This window comes from Melanotaenia boesemani, chromosome 11, assembly GCF_017639745.1.
Source record: "Melanotaenia boesemani isolate fMelBoe1 chromosome 11, fMelBoe1.pri, whole genome shotgun sequence".
NCBI lineage: Eukaryota > Metazoa > Chordata > Actinopteri > Atheriniformes > Melanotaeniidae > Melanotaenia > Melanotaenia boesemani.
The window spans coordinates 18,931,191-18,950,552 of NC_055692.1; the positions used below are offsets into that span (position 1 = coordinate 18,931,191).

The 19,362-nt window shown below is 38.6% G+C and overlaps 1 protein-coding gene across 2 annotated transcripts; it reads right to left on the bottom strand.

The window, feature by feature from the left end:
• Positions 1–237: 237 nt before the first annotated feature.
• limk2 (LIM domain kinase 2) lies at positions 238–19,362 on the bottom strand. Of its 2 annotated transcripts, XR_006011996.1 has the most exons (17): positions 19,080–19,362; positions 18,761–18,851; positions 11,902–12,037; positions 8,057–8,166; positions 7,550–7,735; positions 7,165–7,270; positions 6,393–6,607; positions 6,099–6,285; positions 5,937–6,023; positions 5,527–5,658; positions 4,975–5,031; positions 4,482–4,547; positions 3,890–4,064; positions 3,731–3,786; positions 3,297–3,454; positions 1,361–2,498; positions 238–1,232 (listed from the first exon to the last, which is right to left on the bottom strand). XR_006011996.1 is itself a non-coding variant. In XM_041998782.1 (16 exons), the coding sequence occupies exons 1-16, from the start codon at positions 19,093–19,095 to the stop codon at positions 2,291–2,293; spliced, it is 1,986 nt and encodes a 661-aa protein (XP_041854716.1). In that variant the 5' UTR covers positions 19,096–19,362; the 3' UTR covers positions 238–2,290. The 2 variants fall into 2 exon arrangements, 1 of the variants encoding a protein (XP_041854716.1); XM_041998782.1 differs by having other exon boundaries at positions 238–2,498.

Sequence of the window (19,362 nt, forward strand, 5' to 3'; positions counted from 1 at the left end):
TAAATCATAGTTTAGAAATTGGGTATCCCAGGTAATAGTATAAATTGTAAAATTGAACAAGATTTTTCTATATTTAAATATTTTACTTCTTGTCAATTACAGAAAAAAATGAGATGAAAAACATTGTTCTTTTTAATCACATGACCAGTGCCTCAGCATATTTAAATCAAATATTACTGATTTTTATCCTGAATTATAACATCTGTTTTACTGCCATAAATAAGTAAATGAAAAAAAAAAACTAAACAAAAAAAAAGAGGTTTAATTATGAAACACTACAGTAATATAAATAAAAGTGGTTACAATTAGTCATCAGTACCTTGCATGATGATGGCAAACTGTTGCCGAAATGTCTAAAAATCTACAAACTCCCCATTAGAAAAATGAAATCCAATTAGAGGTATCATATGTACATACTTATATACATCGCTTGAAAAGAAAAAGTTGCTAGTCAGCTCTCGCATGACAGATGTTCGACAACAATCAACAGTCCAACATTCCTACAGAGCTCTTGTCATGTTTCACTTAAAAAAGAAAAAAAAATAACATAAAGTGTCATAATACATTCTGAAAAATAAATCATTAGACTAAAAGGTGCATATTTGAAAAAGAAATTACATCAGTGGTGCTTAGAAGAAAAAAAGAAAACATTTCCACCATGTTGTGCTTTAACTGCTGCTTCAAGTTGCACCTGTTCTGTTCATGCTGCGACTTTTACCGACACTACAGCTAAGTGTTATTGGCACCCCTGAACTTTAAGCAGGTTTTTAGAAAATCAGAACAAATACAAAGCAAATAGTTTTATGAAATAGGAATAATTGGGTAAAAAAAAAATCCTGTTAACCAAAAACACGCTTTTATATTTGTGAAGCACAAAAAGTGACTCACCCGTGCTTAATTTCAAGTTACCATGCCCTGAAAAAAAGTTGTTTTATATGAGGGACAGTGGAAACAGTGGTTGGCACCCTTACCTCACTACAACAATGCTTCTCTTTTAAAGTTCAGCTCTGCAGGTTTTTCATGCTCTCCTTGTGTTTTTAAATTTGGGTACATCAGTCTCCATCAAAGACTTCAGTTTCATCAAAGGTTCTCACAATGAGGAGTTTTTTGAGTTGTTTAAAAAAATCACTAAAAAGATACAGAAAGCCCAGTTTAAGCAATCTGAAATGTTATCAAGACTTTTGGACTGTGGAAAATGATTAAGCAAGACACCCAGGGAGCATCAAGGTGACCTAGTCCTATCAAGAGTGGACACCACTACTGCAGGTATGAAAACCCAACTAAAAGACAGCTGTTCACAAAAAATTACAATAAAATGAAACCAAAATACAAACATTTGGTTAGCAGTCCTGGAAAAAACCCAAACTTCAGTAAAACATGGTACAAGTTCTATCATGCTTTTAGGTTTCTTATGAGAAAACGAATCCATAAAAAAATGATGAAATCACAGATTAAGATGACTGAAATTAAAGAGTCACCCAGTGTAAAATAATAAAAAAAAAATTCCACTGAAAACCTTGAGAAAGAGCAGTAATCTGCTAATGCTGACACGCCTCAAACTTAAAGGATCTTCATGACTTAGTAATGTAACAGCTGGTATTAAAGGCTTTGTAACCAAATATAAGTGCCGTTAGTTGAGTTTTGGGTACATTTTTGTTTGTATGTTTGTTCAACTACATCTGGTTTAATTAATTAACAAAAACACAATTGACTCAATTTCATTTAATCCTCAGAAAATTCTAAATTGTGCAAAAGAGATTCAGTGGTGCCAACAACCTTGACCAACACCGTGCCTTGACAACTCTCACGATTTTTGTTTTCTTTACTGCTGAGGTGAAGCACCTCCTCTTTTAGGCAAGGACTGGCATGTGCATTCCATGCACAGCAAACAACTTCAGAGCCAGAAAAAACAAAGACTGTGGTCACGTGAGAGTTTAAAGTTTTCCACCTGAAAATGATGCCTGACCGCCAGAAAAGAGGCACCCTTTTTTTCTGTAGACTGTAAACATTTAAAACAACCATGTGTGTGATAAGTGGCAACTTGGCAAAATTAAATAAAAAATTTGTAACTAACACTTATTTTGAAATGTCTTTCCACTCTGATTGCAATTCACTGCCACACACAGAGCTATTCTCCCACACTGCGCGATTGGTCCAGCTATCTCAGGTTATCCAGTTCTAAAATGGCTCGGGTTAAATCAAACGTTCCTCTTTTTCTCATCCACGGTATTAGTGCAGCAGTAAAGAAGCATCATAAAAAGTACATTACTGGGCGAACAGGCACAGAGTCCTAGGTGCCATTTTCTGTCCTGCAGGAGTGGTCTGGAGAGGCAGCTGTTTGGGTTAGTGGCTGATCGGTGCCCTGGATTGGGTCTTTAGACCAATAGAGTCTACTCAGACTCTGGTGCAATTCGTCTAATTCGGTTGGCAGGGGGATTCCCAGCTCCTGGTTGAGGGAAAGAGCTTCAAACCAGTCCTCAAGCTTCTGGGAACACGGACTGTGGGAGGAGAAGGAAAGATCAGTGAAGGCACACAAAGGGGTTTAAGGTTAGAACCAACCTGACAAGGTTGAGAGAAAACATGAGGAAGCAATCTAGCAGTAGAGGCGTGTCCCTGTTCAAGCACATCCAGATGGCATCAGAAAGCTCCTTTTATTTTCTCAATTTCTTTCTCCTGTAAACTCTTGTATAGAGGCAATACTCAACAACACTAGACACTGGACTGGAGGCATGACTGCCTTCATAAGTCCCTTAAAATGTTTGAGACCGGTCAAGGTTTAATTATTGTAATTATTTAATTATTGAGGTATTGATCACTGACAAGACACCAGCTACCAGAAAGGATTAAGAACTGCCTGCATTCTTTTACTGGGTAACGCGCAGACAGGAACAAAACAGTCGGCAGCATCGATGGCTTTATTTATCTACTTAAGATTATCACACTGTTTGGGTTTTAAACCACCTTGTTTTGTTCATGACAACTATATGGTAAAGGTCAGTGTGTGTGTGTGTGTGTGTGTCTCTTGCACAACTGGATCTTAGGTGGGCATCAGCAGCTTTTTTTGGTGTTATTTGGCTTTGTTCTTGTGTTTTGCTCAGTGTTATGCTCTCAGGGTAAAGGCAGACACACCTGTCATGTGATCATTTGAGTAATCAACTCTATTCTTATGGTTGGTTTTAATCTTTATTACTTCGTTCCTGCCCATCGTTGTATAGTTAACAGCTATACAAAAATAAAACTTATGCAAGTAAATGAAATGTAATATGTTAACCATTACAAAACCAGCAGGTGCTCACCGGTTTTCAGGTGTGAGGTCACAACAGGCCACAGCCAACGGAAAGAAAGCTGGTGGGCAGTCTTCAGGGAGGAACTTTTCCACAAACTTGCCAACATTTAGGCCAAAATCCAGAGTCCTGGGGAGGCATTCAGGGTCTGCATAGACTTTTCCAATGATCTGAATCATAGCAATTATAATTAGATGTTAGGATTAAAGAAAATAACACATTATCACAGATGAAAGTATTAAAAAAATGTTATGGTGAATACATCAAGTACAGGCATCAAACAGTGGGTTTTTGACCATTAATGGATAAAAAAGCATGCAGCCTACTTTATGTCATAATGTAATCAGTAGGTGACATGATTGCATAACATGTTGAGGGTGTGCAGAACTGAACCAACAACCTCTTTAATCCAGGATTAAGAATAAAAGTTAAAACCAGCTCCTCACCTCACAAAGAACAATGCCGAAGGAGAAAATGTCCACCTTCTCATCGTAGCGTTTACCTGAGAAAATAAGGATAACTATATGTGCTTGCTGACCCACAGAATGTCTGATCATCGTACTTTAAGCTGATAATTAATTTTTCCTTTCTTTTTAATGACTCACCATTTAGCATTTCTGGAGCCATCCAGTAAGGGTTTCCCACAACAGTGTACCGCTTCTTTCGATCAATGCGCCTGAACACTCTCTTCTTAGTGGAGGGTTTTTCGGGGGGAGGCTTAATTTTCTCCTCCACTACCAGTCTGGACAGTCCAAAGTCAGCAACGACTACAGTGTTGTCCTGTTGATAAAAGACAATGTTTCACTAGAAGGTTACTTGATAAAATTTAAATATGATTTAAAGAAAGAAATCTCAATGAAATGTTCAAATGTTGTAGTTGTGAAATTTTACTGTATTAAATAAAATGCAATGTTGTAGTTTTTTATTTTTTTTTGGAATTTATATTAATGTTGTGCTTTTGAAATGTTGCTTGTCATGCACAATATCTTATATAATGCTGTATTTTCTTCATTTTACATCTTTTTATGACAAATTTAAATAAATCAAGCTTTTACCTTATGAAATTTTAAAAAGCCAAACCCTCCAATTTTTACTCTTCACGTTTTGTGATGTATAATGGCTGGTGAGATTAAATCAAATTCAGCTTTATTTGTATATCGCCAGTTCACAACAAAGTCATCTCATGATGTCACCTACCAGTTTAACCAGGCAGTTGTGCGAATTGAGGTCTCTGTGGATGATGCTCATTGAGTGAAGGTAGGCCTACGAAAAAAAAAAGTAGTACAGATTTGATTAGATTGGCCAAAGACAGATTTCTAATTAATCTTTATATATTATGGAATCCAAATTATGAACCACAAATTCAGATATCAAATCACTGTTGGACAGTCGCACCAATTTTAAGGCATCGCAGTTCCCTGTTTGTTTTGATCCCTCACTGCAAGGCTGCGTCAACATGTTAAACATGTCAGCTGCTAAGTAGCTGATTAAAGGTCATTTTAGATCAGATCAAAATAAAATACAATAAAACAGAAAATTTAGTCATTTTATATATCATAAAAATCGTTCTCTGCTTGTCACATTCAATTCATGAGCTTTGTGTTGGCTTCAACGTGCCACAAATTTGCATGTTTATGCAAACTGAGTTCTGCTAAAAAAAAATAAGAACAATAACATGAGAAATACTCACCATGCCAGAGGCGATGCTCTTTGCAAAGCTCACCCTTTGTTCCCATGGAAACAGATCCTGTAAAGAGACAATAAAAATCTTCCTCAAAAGATGTATGTACAACAATCTTACAATTGTTACAGTAATAGTAAAACAATCCTTCATTGGAGAAAAAAAGTCAGAACTGGTCTTCTTCCTCATACGTCTAATACTTGTAAGATTACAGACAAAAGACCCCCCCTCTCTCCTCCCCTAATACAGCCTCTGAAAAACATTCATTTGTGGGAGGAGGGGAGCACAAGTCTTTGAATTTCACCTGGGAACACTTTCTACCACCTTTTCATTCCATGTCTTGGCCAGTTAACGGGCCTGCTGCTAATTACAGAGCTGAGAGCCTGGTATCAGTGTAGAGTTTACCTCCGGCCATCCCATGCTACACAGCTCTGAGCAGCAGGCAGCTCCATCTGTGGCCACTATAGGGGTTTTGTGCTTAACTCTGGAAGATGAGGAAGGTTGTGTGGGGGGAAAAAACAAACAAACAAACAAACAAAAAAAAAATCAATTTCAACTCACCATGTCTCTGATGAAATCCTTAAGGGTGCCTCCCTCAATAAACTCTGTAATCAAATTGAGCCTCTTGTCCTTGTACAGTACACCGATAAACTTCAAAACATGGGGGTGATCGAGGTTTCGCATTACTTTGACCTGAAATTTACACGTGTGACAAAAAACAAGAAGTTCCTCATTATGATAAGCAGGTTATCTGTAATCAGTTCCAGGTAAAGTGAAGATTAACTCACAAGGAAAAGCATTCAATTTAAATCAAACTAATGTGTTCCCACAAGACCAAGGCGACAACCTCAAAATAACACTGTACAAAGAGGTAATTGTTGGGAAAAGCAGTGTGCTTTCAGCTGTGAATATTCATACAGAGACAGTTCTGTCTGTGAGAAATCACAGACCACCTGCTGCTGATTACTGACCTCCTTTAGGAAAGTTTTCTGTGTCTCCTCATCACAACGGATCAGCTCCTTCATCACCATCACCTCTCCCGTGGCTTTATGAGTCACCTGTGGCAAATACAAGCATTACTTCAAAAATTCCTGAAAAGTGGATTAACATAATGATCAAACTTGGTGGCTGACCTTGATGGCCTGTCCAAAAAAGCCTTTTCCTAAGATCTCTCCATGTATGAGGTCACATGGTCTGAAAATGCGATGAGAACAGCTACTGGAGGATCTCAAGGATTCAGAGCGCCCAATATCTTTTGTAATGAAAGGTGACTCTTTTGGAGAGTTTGGCCCAGGAGACTTGCATATGCTGTTACTGCGCCTGATATAGACAGAAAATTATGAATTACAAGTTGTGCAGGCTCATCTGTTGTCTATTACAGGCTAAAAATGTGGAAACTGCATGCATTTTTGGTTTCTGCAACATACCTCAAAGACCTCCTTTTCAGTGTACCGTCATCAACCACATCTGTTCTTTCCAGAACCGCATCAGACGGCGAAGAAAGGCGCATGCGGGAGGTGGCTGGGACTCCAAGCCGGGTCCTGGGTGATCCCAGTCTGAGCCGATCTAAACGCTGTCTGACTGGGTCATATTCTATCAGCAGCTGCAGCGTGTGACTGGTACAGTGAATAAGATCGTCCACCTAAATGAGTAAGAAGATCCAGGATTGTCAACTTATTTTCAAATCAAATGTATCATACTATTCCCAGGATTGGATGCAATGCCATAAACTTTTATCTGATATGAGTGAGAAAACCATGTTTACTGAAAATATCTATTTATTTATCTCTGAGTAATTTTTTACTTAAGCAAAAATAATTATACTCAGAGTACATAGACACAGCTTAAGTATTTTTTTTTAATCAGGACATGACGATTAAATGTGGGGTTTCTATTCCGGTTTCATAATTTAAAGCAGCGAATGAAGACTACTGTGGAATGCATTTTAACGGTGCAAGGGTGAGGTTGGGGGAATGAGCCTTTAAGTCATTCATGTACCTTCCTCTCCCAGCTCAACAATGTATAAATAATGTTGGAATGCAAGAAATGACAAAAATCACATCTAAAGCTGTTGTATAACAAACATGGGTTTGAAGAATGCACTTAAGGAAATAAACTAATGAGAAAGCTCATTAGTTTCACTTCAACTATTTCAAATCACTGTGTGAACATCAGAACAATAAAAAGGTACAAGCTCACCTCTTCCTCCATCAACGTCCCAACAGGAAGGCCATTGATCTCCAGGATCCTGTCTCCAACATGAATGGCATTTCGCACCTCTGGACTAATAAGCATCCCTCTAACCCTGCAGCAAAACAGTACCAACATGAACATGCAAGTCTTGGAAGAAATGCAGCAATTAAAAAACAGAATGATGAACTAAACAGAGCCAGGTGTGTTTGCCAGGTCAGTCTGAGACACTCTTTAACAATATCAAACTATTTACAAATACGTTTTCCTTGCAGTGACACACTTACACACACCTGCCATTTTAGCAACCTGCAATTAGTCTTACGTAAAGCATTACTCATGCTGTTCATACACACAACAGCAAAAACAGGTACACAGAACAGCTGCCACTTACTCTTTGACCTGAACGCTTGCTGAGCCGTTGACGTCCCTCACCACTGACACAGAGAAGCCCCTCTTGCCGTTGGCTGCAGAGGGCATGGAGATGAGGGTCACTGTGTGGGGCAATGAGTCTAGGACAGAGTCATGGGAGCGTTTTTCCAACATGGGTGTGAGGACCACCTGCTTGTAGCACTGTCCACTGCACACAACAGACAAAACACATTGTTTAGGCATGTGTGCATATTGTTTAAAGGACACAAAAAAACAAAGAAGTCATGGAAAAACAACTTAGTTAAAAATACAATTTACATGAGTAAAATTCACGGTAATGACACTGTACAAATAAATCACAAGCAAGAAGCACTAAAGAAAAGAGTTACAGGAAGCACAATAAAAGGAAATATACTCATGTGACGATAATATAGCAGCAATTTTTTAAGCTTTATTTTTAAATAATAAAATGAATCCAATTAAAAGTTATTGACCATGTAAACAGCTTTAAACAAGGTAAGTAACTTACCAGTAGAGTTTCGACCTCTCAACTAAGGCGTAGGTATCTGTGTCTTCAATCACCACTTTGCAGCTCAGACAAACAAAACACTCTGGGTGGTACTTGTAGTCTCCGGCCACCTGTAGCCAAAAAACAAACCAGCTAATCCTCCACTCAGCAGAAAACAGAAAGCAGTTGAAACCCAAGTGCCTACTGTCCTGCTCTGCTGTTCTTTCCTTAAGACAGATAAATGTGTTGTACAGCCTGTTGCTTTCTGCTCTCCTCCCACTCTGAGCGGTGACACAGGCGTAACACCTGCTTTACTCTCAGTCCTGTCTGGAATCTGCAATGACGTCACCTTCGGCAGGTCTGAGCCACTCATCTCACTGCTGCTCTCACTTTCAAGTCTCTCTCTATCTCATCGTCATGGCCTATGCATGACTGACCAATTTCCCTTTCTGAAACACTCACGCCACATCTGCCTCCTTTCATCTCTCTCACATGCAAGGTGAGCTAATGTGTCTTGCACTTGAGCGAGGAGGTTATCTAATGAAATACCTGTCAGCCAAAAATACTAATCGAGGTCATTCATGCAATCAAAGTGTCATCAATAAAGTTATAGCCCTTTGTGATGGACAAAAAAACCCAACAAAAACAAAAACAAACAAACAAAAAAAAAATGTGAAGAATGTAGATGTTTTTGTTGACATCATCCCTGAACCTGTTTCACCTGTGAAACGCTCTTCTGTTTTCTTTTTGTGTTGCTTAAAAACAATACAAGAGCACGCCTAAAAATTAGGGACTTCTTTTCTGTTTTTTTGGGTTTAATTCTCACTTTTTAGTTATCTGCTATTCAAGCACATTTAGAATTGTGGAATAATTTTCCAACATTTACCACATGTCTGAGTCAGATAGTGCTGGGAAAGGACTCCCTGCTGCTTCAAGGTGATCTAACCCAAATAATTGTGACATCTTAAAAGTCTGCCTGCAATTTCCAGCCTTCAAGCCAAACACAAAAGTCACCACCACAACCTCAGTCATGACCTGCCTCAGGCTTTAACAGCAGGACAGAGGTACAAAAGCCTGGTACAACAGAACCTATAACAGAACATTGAAAACTGAAGCATTAAAGAAGCATAAACTGATCATAAAAACACAATCCTAAAATACAAAAAACAAACAAGCAAACAAATAAAAACAACATAAAAACGTCCCAAAGAATCAATGAACTAACAAATAATTAACCAGGACAAAAACAATAGTGTTCTGGACTTGAATGCCTAACAAGGAGCAGCAGCTCTGCATGACCCTCCTCCGCTGTTGGTCCACAATGATTTCCTTCTGGGTGAGAGGCTGCAATGCCAGTTCATCTCTGCCAAAAACACTTGGCTTCACTGGCTGATCAAGCAGGGCGCCAGCACCAAATAGAAGAGTCCATTATGTGTGTTGCTTGGTGGCCAAAAGAAAAACTTCAGTCTGGCTCCATGTTAGATAAGTGACCCTGTTTGTGACCAGCAAGAGCTGCTGTCACCTGAACTTCATGTTTGAGCTTGCAGACTGAGTCTTCTCTGAGAAAAGTTATCCCTTACTGGTTAGCTTTCCATTTGTGGAGCAAATAAAAAATGTGCTGTTTCCTTTGTGAAATATTGCTTTAACAACAGATGATAAAATTCTGTAAAGAAATGAGTGGGGCTCATAATACAAGTGTGGGTAATATTAACAGAGCCTCCTTACCACAGAGGACTCTGCATGCTCCAAAACCACTACCCTAGCATCTTCCCACTAGATCCTGTGTGTAGGGAAGTGAACCGTGGAAAACTTCTGTACAGACAGGGAAAAGAGTGGGGCCTGAAGTGGGTGGGTGGCTGGTGCTAAGTCACATGTGAAGTCTATATCCCCTTATGCAGTCGCCCAAGTATTACTCATCTGTAAACCTCCTTAAAAAACAGCCCTTTGCTAGCCTTTTATGCATGAAACCATTTGTATGGATCAGTGAAACGAAACTAGAGCCCTGAGAGTACCAACATGCTCTGTGGCCTTTCTGGTATTATTTAAGTAGGGGGGGGACTTTAATTGATGTTATGTGATCATGGCAAGAGAGACCCAGAGAGCCTGGCAGTCCCATGCAATAATGGTGGTCAAACAGTCCTGACCCAGTGCTGAAACTTTAACTTTAGTTACATAAAATTGCAGTGCAGGCAAACAGATAAACGGGAGTACAGAAAAATAAGCTAACAGTCTGGTAGGCAGTAAAGTGTGGTCATCCATTTTCTATACATGCTTAATCCAATTTAGGGTCGTAGGGATGCTGGAGACTTTCCCAGCTGCCACTGGTTGCAGGCAGGGTACATGTTGGTCTGGCTGATAGTCCGTTGCCAGGTCAACACAGAGACAAGTGAGACAAATAACCATGCATGTTCACAATATCTTCAAGCATCAACGTAGAATAAGCAATTAATCTAACATTGCATGTTTTTGGACTATGGGGGGAAGTTGGAGGAATGGAAGAAAACCCCTGCATACACAGGGAAAGCATACAAACTCAACAAGACTGAGTAAAAACTTGGCAGGACTCTGTGTGGTTACACTGAAAAGCTGGAAAGAGTTTGTTACAAGGGCATATTGCATGTAAATATTTATTAAACTTCCCCATTAATGACATACAAAGTTGAAAATCTAAAAAACTGTTTTCACAGAACTGATTTTTTTAACACTATTTCTATTGTGCGTTATTAATACTTCTGTTTGAAAATGTTTTTTGCCACTACCACTGCTCTGGTGTTCATAAATTCACTTTCTGTACCACTTAGTCCAATTAAGGGTTGCTCTGAGATTGAATGGCTAAAAATGAAAGAAGACAGTGTTTGGCTGCAGCTTGTGAACCACTTGAGCCACTGTTCTCTGAGTGCTCTGATTATTTGAATTTATTTAAATTTCTGAACACACTCATTTGAATACAATCTTGTTAACTCTGTGTGAGCTTGAGGCTGGAAACACACATTAGATACCTGTTACAACATGCACTGATCAATACATGGAGAATGATCATTACAGGCATCTGCATGCTGCTCATATTTTCATCCTATTATACAAAAAAATCCAAATTGCTGCAGATGAGGGCATCAGCTGTTGTGTAGCTGTGGATCCACAGTTTTGAGTCTTTGGTTCTTTCTGCATTCGTGTTTCATGAGAGTACAGCTGCTTACACCATATGCTGACTCAGATTAGGAGAAGTTGTGGTAAAATAGATTAATAGGAGCAAAAGCCAGTAAAAAAAAACTTTAGTGCACGGCTTGCTGACACTCAGTAAGCCACATCTGCATTTAATGGGGCTGGTCATTCTACTGGAGTCTCAAAACAAAAGAAAACAGCATTATCTAATAAAGACAAATCTCTTTCTTCATTTCCTTTCCTTCCTTCCTTCCTTCCTTAATTATAACCAAGATAAAATGTGAAAGCACAGCAGCAGCTTTGGCCATAAAGAGATATGAAAGCAATCAAAATACCAGGCTAGGTCATAATGCCAAACTGTAGTATGCAAACACAGGAGAAGGAAAATTTAATGAGAGTTTTTAGTTATGAGACTCAAGAGTCAGCTAGTTATAACCAAATACATTATTTTAATCTCTCTTATGTTTCAAGTTTTACATTTTTTTTTATAATTTAAATTTCCCATAATGCAATTTAATCATGCCAAATGTTACATCCATCCTGTCTGTTGAACGCCCACCTCTTTCACCGACCACATCTCTGCGTTTCTCAACAGTCAAAAGATAGTTCGTTTTAACCTTGGTTGTGGGCCAACAGACTGGCATAGCTTAAAAATCTCTAGATAAAGGGTATTAAGTGTAAAGCGATGACTGTAGCAGACATACCATTGCAGGTCCAGTCATGAGGAGAGAACAACCGTGGCAAAGCTCGCCAAACTTCTCCCAGTAGTGTTTCCGACAGTACAGCTTCCCGTCCTTCTCATAGTACCAGTTAGTCAGGTGGTCAGAGCACACAGAGCATCTAAGAAGATAAACACAATCATCATTACACACCCACAAAGAGCAAAATAGATGAAGAGATGAAGGATTTTCTATGGCCTAAATGTACACTAGAGGCAGGGTACAGAAGATCTCAATCATAGTGTTGAACTCTTTTCACTCTGAGGTGGATTGACACATTAGCACGTTTCAGATGACATGTTCTTTCCTTTGACTAACAAGGTGCAGAGTAAACACTTGAAATGAAGGTCTTCCATGGGTGTGGTTATTTGTAGAGTGTTGCACCTTTAGAAACAAAGAAAAAAAAGGGTTTAACCACACAGGAGAGAGAGAATCTGGAAAGCTTTTGCAGGTGGTGGATTTATTTGGTTACCAGACTGCATCGACAATCCCGGCCAGGGTAAAAACAAATCTCTACAAGGGCAAAGTCTACAGATCATCTGCTTGTTTACTGCACATTTTGCTTGCAGTTCCTTAAAGTTATCACTGCTCTAATTCTTATCTCATACAATGTCAACACTAACAAGTCACCCTGTTAACCTTGAGATCAAGAGGTGCAAACCATTACATGATTCCTGGGTTCAGTGAGGATCTTAAGTTACAGAAACTTCTGACAAATTTCTACAATTCCTGTCAAAAATACTAAATCACTTCGTGAACCATTTTTACTCATCTCCTACAGAAGTTTTAACTCTCTCTGGCCATGTCATTGAGCTAAAATGTCTTTGTCTTTCTTGAGAAAACTTCGCTCTGTGATAAGATGCATGATTATTTTCACAAGCCTTCACCCAACTTACTTTAGATCAGTGTTTTCCAATCTTGATCCTCAGGACCCACTACCCTGCATGTTAGAGGTTTTCCCTAGATCTCCATACCTGGCTCAAATTAACAGGTCAAAGAAAGGCTTTTACAGATCTTGATGACAAGATTAAAGAGAAGTATTAAAGCATGGAAGCTTCTCAAACAAGCAAGGCAGTTCCTGGAAACAAGACTGGAAAGCTTTCCTTTAAATAACAGAATCAGAAAAGTGTCCAAAATTTTAATGCACATCTGTGCTTTACTGTCAAATCAATGACTACCATCTCCTTTGGTCCTTTACTTGACATCATCCCAATATCATCAGTGTCTGAGAACAGTTAACTTCATATGTTTCATTAAGCCTGCAGCAAATTAAAGCTCTGACATCATCGATCTCACCAGATGCAGATTTGTCCTTAAGTATCACTTCCATTCAATCATCCACAGTCCACATCCGCTTCCCTTTAGCCTGCTGTCACCTTGTTTTCTTCAGTTCAGTGTTGGTAATTATTTATATATGAATTTTCTGAATCTCCAGGCCTAACAATAGGCATAATAGTCTCTGCAGTTAACAGGAATGTTAACAGCATTGTCAGAGAAACTACAATCAAAACTGTTGCTTTTTTTTTTTTTTACTGCAGTTTCTGTTGTACTTCAGCTGCTAACTGATCTAACCTGTCACCCGAAGAGATACTTGGCAAAGTAAAGGGATGTTTATAGCCACAGTATTGGGACAAAATGTTCTGAGGGAGGAATGCTAAAGTTGCTATTTAAGGGGAAAGCCACTGCAGGGTAAGAGTGTTCCTTACAGAAGCAGAACTGGTTCGACAAACCCTGGAAGAAACACCTTGTCTGAGGTTAGGTTGCAAGAATTTCTGCAGTTAGTTTTTTGGGATGTTTTGCAGTTTTCATATTGGCTTTGCAACCATTCCTTAACATGTTTTTCTCACTAACTAAAGCAAGTGTGCTGAGAGATTTGGGATTAAAGTGATGACGTGCAGACAAATGAATTAGAATGAATAAATAAGTGACAGTGTTCACAGGACTAGTTTCGCTTAAGCTCCAGATAAAGAAAAGCAAAAAGCATGCATGAGAAAATATTCATGTGTAGGTAGCCTTCAGGAATGACTGCAATAATAAACTCCAGATGCTATACAGACTTCTTCATTAACAAATCTTCTTATTTCAGGACAAACTAACAAGACTATGATAGTTCAGCTGATTCATTTACCATTTTGTGAAAAGGGCTGGCATTGTAATGAAACTAAACAAAATCAGTTTTTCTCTAATGAAACTATTTATTACTTTGAATGTAGTTTGTCTACATTTCTGCTGTTCTGGAGATGAGCTCTCAGCTACCTTCAGCCAGGACTCACACATTACGTTGTTCTCTGTGCTGCAGGTATCGCTGATCCAGGATTATTGACTTTGGCACCGATTCCAGATATTTTAGAGTTTTCTGGCATTACTTAAGACGGAGCAATCCCTCAGACTGAATACCACATGTTTGAGACTCAGCTGCAGAGAGAAAAGCAAGGAACTGGAAAATCACTGGCTCTAAGGCCAGAGGGAACGTTCCGTCTAACATCCACACATCCATGTTGATGCCTCTGTAACACAAATGTGAGGAAACAAACTGCTAAGGATGAACATAAGGTCGACATCATGACTCTTGCTTGACACATCTCACTGTGATGTGATGGTGGGGAAAAAGGAGCAGAATATTTGCGAGCACGTCAAGACTGCATGAGTCATGGTGGCTCTGCAGCTGTGGTTACACCTGCATTAAAGACCAAATGTCTGATTTTTGTGATCTGTGTGAAAAATTACCAAAAATAAAATCTAACTTCTGCATGTGTAATGGATTAAACGGGATCCTTGGCCAACCAACAAACTGACTGTGGTTATTGCTTTATAAAAGACATACCTTCCATGTACTATTGCATAAGCAAAACTCTTTGGACTTAGCAGGTTTTCTAAAAGATTACTCATGAAAAGTTGTCTGATCTTGGCTCAGTTCATAATTACAGACAAATACAACCTAACAGCATTAATATCTTTATTAAGCCAGTAATTACTTACAGTACAGGCTGGAAATAATAAGTAAAACCTCCAACAGACACCTTGTGTTGTTGCTAATAAAAACTGCACAACAAACGTGTTATAATTCTTTAATTTATCTGGGACATGCTCTTTAGGTTATGGTACTTCATCTCAAATAAAGTGCAGTTTTGATGCATTGCTGAATGGAAAATAGTATCAGGTGTGCTTCCATTTATTGGTGTGGAGTAAATATAAACGGTTTCTTGCATGTATTTTACTTAGTGGGCATTAAATCTCTTCAAAAAGTCAAAACCTCAAACAAGTCTTCTTTCTTTGTTAAAGAAACTTATTTACATCATTATGTAAAATATATTCATACAGTTTTGAATGAATTGTTTCCTTATTGCAAGGCGGCTGTGTCCTGGTATCACATCTCCAAATCATGAGGTTTTGTCCGTCATGCAGTACTTTCCAAAATAGCTTTAACTTCTGTCTGTTGGTGTAACATTATCCTAGAAATATTGCAAAAATTCCAAGTACTCTTGTAGTCTTCTGGAAACATCAGGCAGGTCGAACTTTTTTTATTATTTAGTTTTTAAAAACAAAGTTGTAGGTTCCTTTGTAAAGTCCAACAGAATTCTTTTTAGCATTTGTCTTAACATGTGAATTAGAATTGTATTAAATTGAGATTTCTGATCTTATTTTCCCATTACTGTTAGATTCCTTTGGGTCCCTTGTTGTCTTGTGGTCTTTGCTGTCCTGAATTACCTCCGTTTGATTGTGACATTATTCACACTGACCACACTAACTTGAGAAGAGCAGAGTTTGACTGTGACCAAACTTTGGATGTTTCTTCATTTTTAGAACAGGCTACTTGGAAACCCATGCATTTGATCTTGTCTCCTGACTGTAAATCCTTTGAAGAAACTATTTGAAGATTTTATTTTTCTATTCTTGACTGTGAGAGAGTATTCAGTACAGACTAAAAAATACAGCTGCTTGTGAGCAATGCGTTAATTTATGTCTTGGACAAAAATCAAACTGCATTTTCTGGGTAATCAGTGCAGATTATCCAGTGCTGCTAAATCTAAAATGATTCAGATACTTTTTCATGCAAATCAGCTAAAATTTAACAAGATATTACTGTGTTAAAATGCTAAGACAGTAATATTGATATTAGGTTGTTTATCCCTCTGACAACCTTGTTTTGTTTTTGTTTTTTTTTTAAATCCAATAGTTAACATTTAAAGAGGTCCTATTCGAAAACCAACAAAATACATTTAAGAAAGAAACAAAAAATATGTACAATATATTTGTTTGAATTTTATGGCTTTCAAATATTGTCATTAAACATAAAACAAAAACTAAGCCATACGAAAAGACAAAGGACCAGTACATTCCTAGCTGCGTCAAACACAGAACACCACTGTGAGGATCATTGTTATTGTCTGGCAACAAAAACATTCAAACTGTCTCACTAGACAAAACACACACAGAGGAGGAAAAAGAAAAATGCAGCATTTCAACAGATACCCAATGAGTAACTTTCAGCATCTTTCTGAGAGTGCTGGGGAAAACAAAAACGTCCCCTTTGATCCGAACACAAAGCCTTCTTAAGACTAAAGCAGCTGATACACTGTAATTATTGTCCATTATGCCCCTATAATGTCTAGATGAAGTAATGTGAGCGTGCTTATAAAAACACCTGACTTCCTTTCGTACATGCTGCTGAATGGGCCGGGGGGGGTTACACCAAACTCAGGTGGTTCTACAGAGAACAATGCTATCCTCATGTCTGCACAAACACTACCAAGCAAACATTACTCATTTCCTAAAATCCACATTCCTGTCGGTGTATTCCTTTGTTGGGAGTGTGGACATAATAGAAGGGGGGCATGCACAAACGGCCTTAAAGACCTGCAGAGGGAGTGTTTGACTTCTCTATATGAATATACTATTTTTATTTACTTATTTTTAACAACATCAGTCCAGAAAGTTGAGAGCAATCAGTAATTCTTATTATTTAGAAAATTGGGCTTGTGAGAAGAAGAAAGATGCTGATTCATGTCAAGACAAAGAGATACAGCTGTGTCATCTTACCAATTATTATACCACTTGTTTTGCTCATAAAAAGCACCAAAACAAGATAAAACACAACAATAAATTCTTAATACTTTGTTCAGCATAATGCAATGTCTTGTTGTCTGCATTCCAATCTAAACCCGATAATATTCAAATAGGTCAGAAGCATCACATCTGCACACTTGTACAGCTAAAACTAAACATGTTTCTGTTTATTAACTTAACAATTAGTGAACTTATCTTTTCTGTACTGCATTTAACTGAACGTATAACAAAAGCTTCTTAGGAACATCAGATTTACACCCCCAAAAAAAAGCATTAAATCAGGATGATTAAAGCACTAAAAGGAACCACTGTGTATTGGACCAAAGCATGATAAGATCAGCAGCCCTGTACACACTAAGTGAAGGACAAAAAATAAACAGCTTTCTTTGTGGAAAACAAAGGCTTCTGTAGTGTCTGAGACAGCAGCTTACATCTCTGAATCGCTGTCTAAGAATGCAGAACACAGCAAGTTGAATTTGCCATTACCTCTGGGTCACTATAACACTACCAGGTTTACTGGAAGAAGAATGACGACGGCTTGTAAGAATGTTATGCAAGGTGGAGGTACATGGAGGGCAGAGTGGCAACGTGCAGACAATAGGAATAGGATCACTATGAGATATTTCAGAAAAAGGCATTTTTATTTTTGCTTTCTTAAGGAGTTTTTTCTTGCAAAGAATGCAATAACAGACAAGGGTGTAAGATGCCTTCAGTAGTGGTATCTCTACACTTAGGAGTCAAATCTCAGAGGGCCAACAACATATAAATATGTCTGCAAATATTCTAAAAGTGTTGCTTTGAAAATATGGTAAAAAAAAAAACAAACAAAAAAAAACAAGTGAGAATTTCTGAAAATACAGAATTAGGGAGAGAATCTGTAATAGATATTGTGGCACAGATGTGTTGCCTCTACATGATACAAGGAGCAGGAATCTGTTATAGTGGAGTGTTGTATCAGGTTATGCAAGGACACTGCTTGCTTTAAACCCAGAGCCAGAGTGTTACATGTCAGCTTAGGTTATTTGATTCTGAAGAATTTTTCATTCACCTAAAAATGCCATAATAAATAAATAAATAAATAATAATTAAAAAAAACATAAAAAGCACATTCAGTGATTCGTCCAGGATTGTTTTATACAGCTCAAGTCAGTCAACTTGACTAAAAGCTGACATCCATGTACTTTTTCACGTAGCTCTGAACAAGATCAACCAAAATGTCACATGTCGGCTTTCTCCAGCTTTTGTTTAAAAACACCTAAAACAATTAAGGCCTTTTTGTCTGACGTGGGAAAAAGTGAGTGTTGCTGTTAACCAAGGGGAAAACCCTTTGAGGCCAACATAAGGTTGGTATGTACAATATGTACATGTATGTGGGTTCACTGCACCAAAGAGATACCCCATTCAGGTGCTGTGACCTGTGACTATCAGAGAGCTCTCAGAATTTCTACTGTGGAAATCATTAAACCTCAGCACAGGGGGCAAAGTACTCCTGGAGAGCAGGACCATAACGTGAGGAACTAGTATATGTTCAAGAATCTGGTCCGTCAGCTGTGGCATGAGTAGGAATGGCATCTTGGATGGAGTGTTTTATGGAGGAAGGCATAAATTTCATGTTTAGGCTCTGAGAAGCTTGGATCATCCACATGAGCATTTAAACAGAGAGCAGTTAACATGTTGACTAACAGGGGGAAAAATGGGAAAATGTCCCCTCTCTGCCTGTCAAAACTGGCTCATTAACACAGAGGTATGCCCAACTTCACAACCTAGGACCACTTACTGAAAGCAGGCATTGTGCCAGGTGTCCTGGAGGACTTTCATGTGAAACGAGTCTTGAATTTTCTCCCCGCATCCCGCACAGTTATAGTTATCTGCAAAGAAAAAAAAACAAGAGTTGCAGAGAAAAATCGTCTAAGAATAGTAGAAGCTGTGTCTAAGTGAGTAAACGTGTGCCAGGCGCGCCACTAAAACTTCAACGTTTTGCGTTTAAAACTCGCAGCTGTGGACCCGTTTCAGCCAATTAAACGATGCTTTTTTAGTCGATATGAAACAATGTAACATCACTGTAGTGTAGAGTTACAACCAGAAACGCTCCTTACTTTCTGGCTCCTCCATCTGCTCTCCGAGAGCGTCGTCGAGGTCCGGGTCCCTCTACAAATTTCTCATACAGGAGATCTGTCATGTGCCGCTTCAAACTTTCATCCCTCAAACGACTTCCACTCATCCAAGACTCGCAGATCAGACAACAGCATGAGGAGATCACAACTCCTTTAAACCTACAAGGAAAAAGCGACTAACGAAACGAGACGCTTTCTTGCCACTGGCAGGATAAGTGACGTAATGTAGTCTCCACATTCCTGTACGGAGAGCGGAAGGGCTCAA

Coding starts and splice junctions, on each gene's coding strand:
- limk2 (XM_041998782.1), bottom strand. Junction 8,167..11,901: donor TCATGACTGGACCTGCAATG/GTATGTCTGCTA, acceptor TTTTGGCTACAG/GTGGCCGGAGACTACAAGTA. Junction 4,548..4,974: donor AGAGCATCGCCTCTGGCATG/GTGAGTATTTCT, acceptor TTTTTTTCGTAG/GCCTACCTTCACTCAATGAG.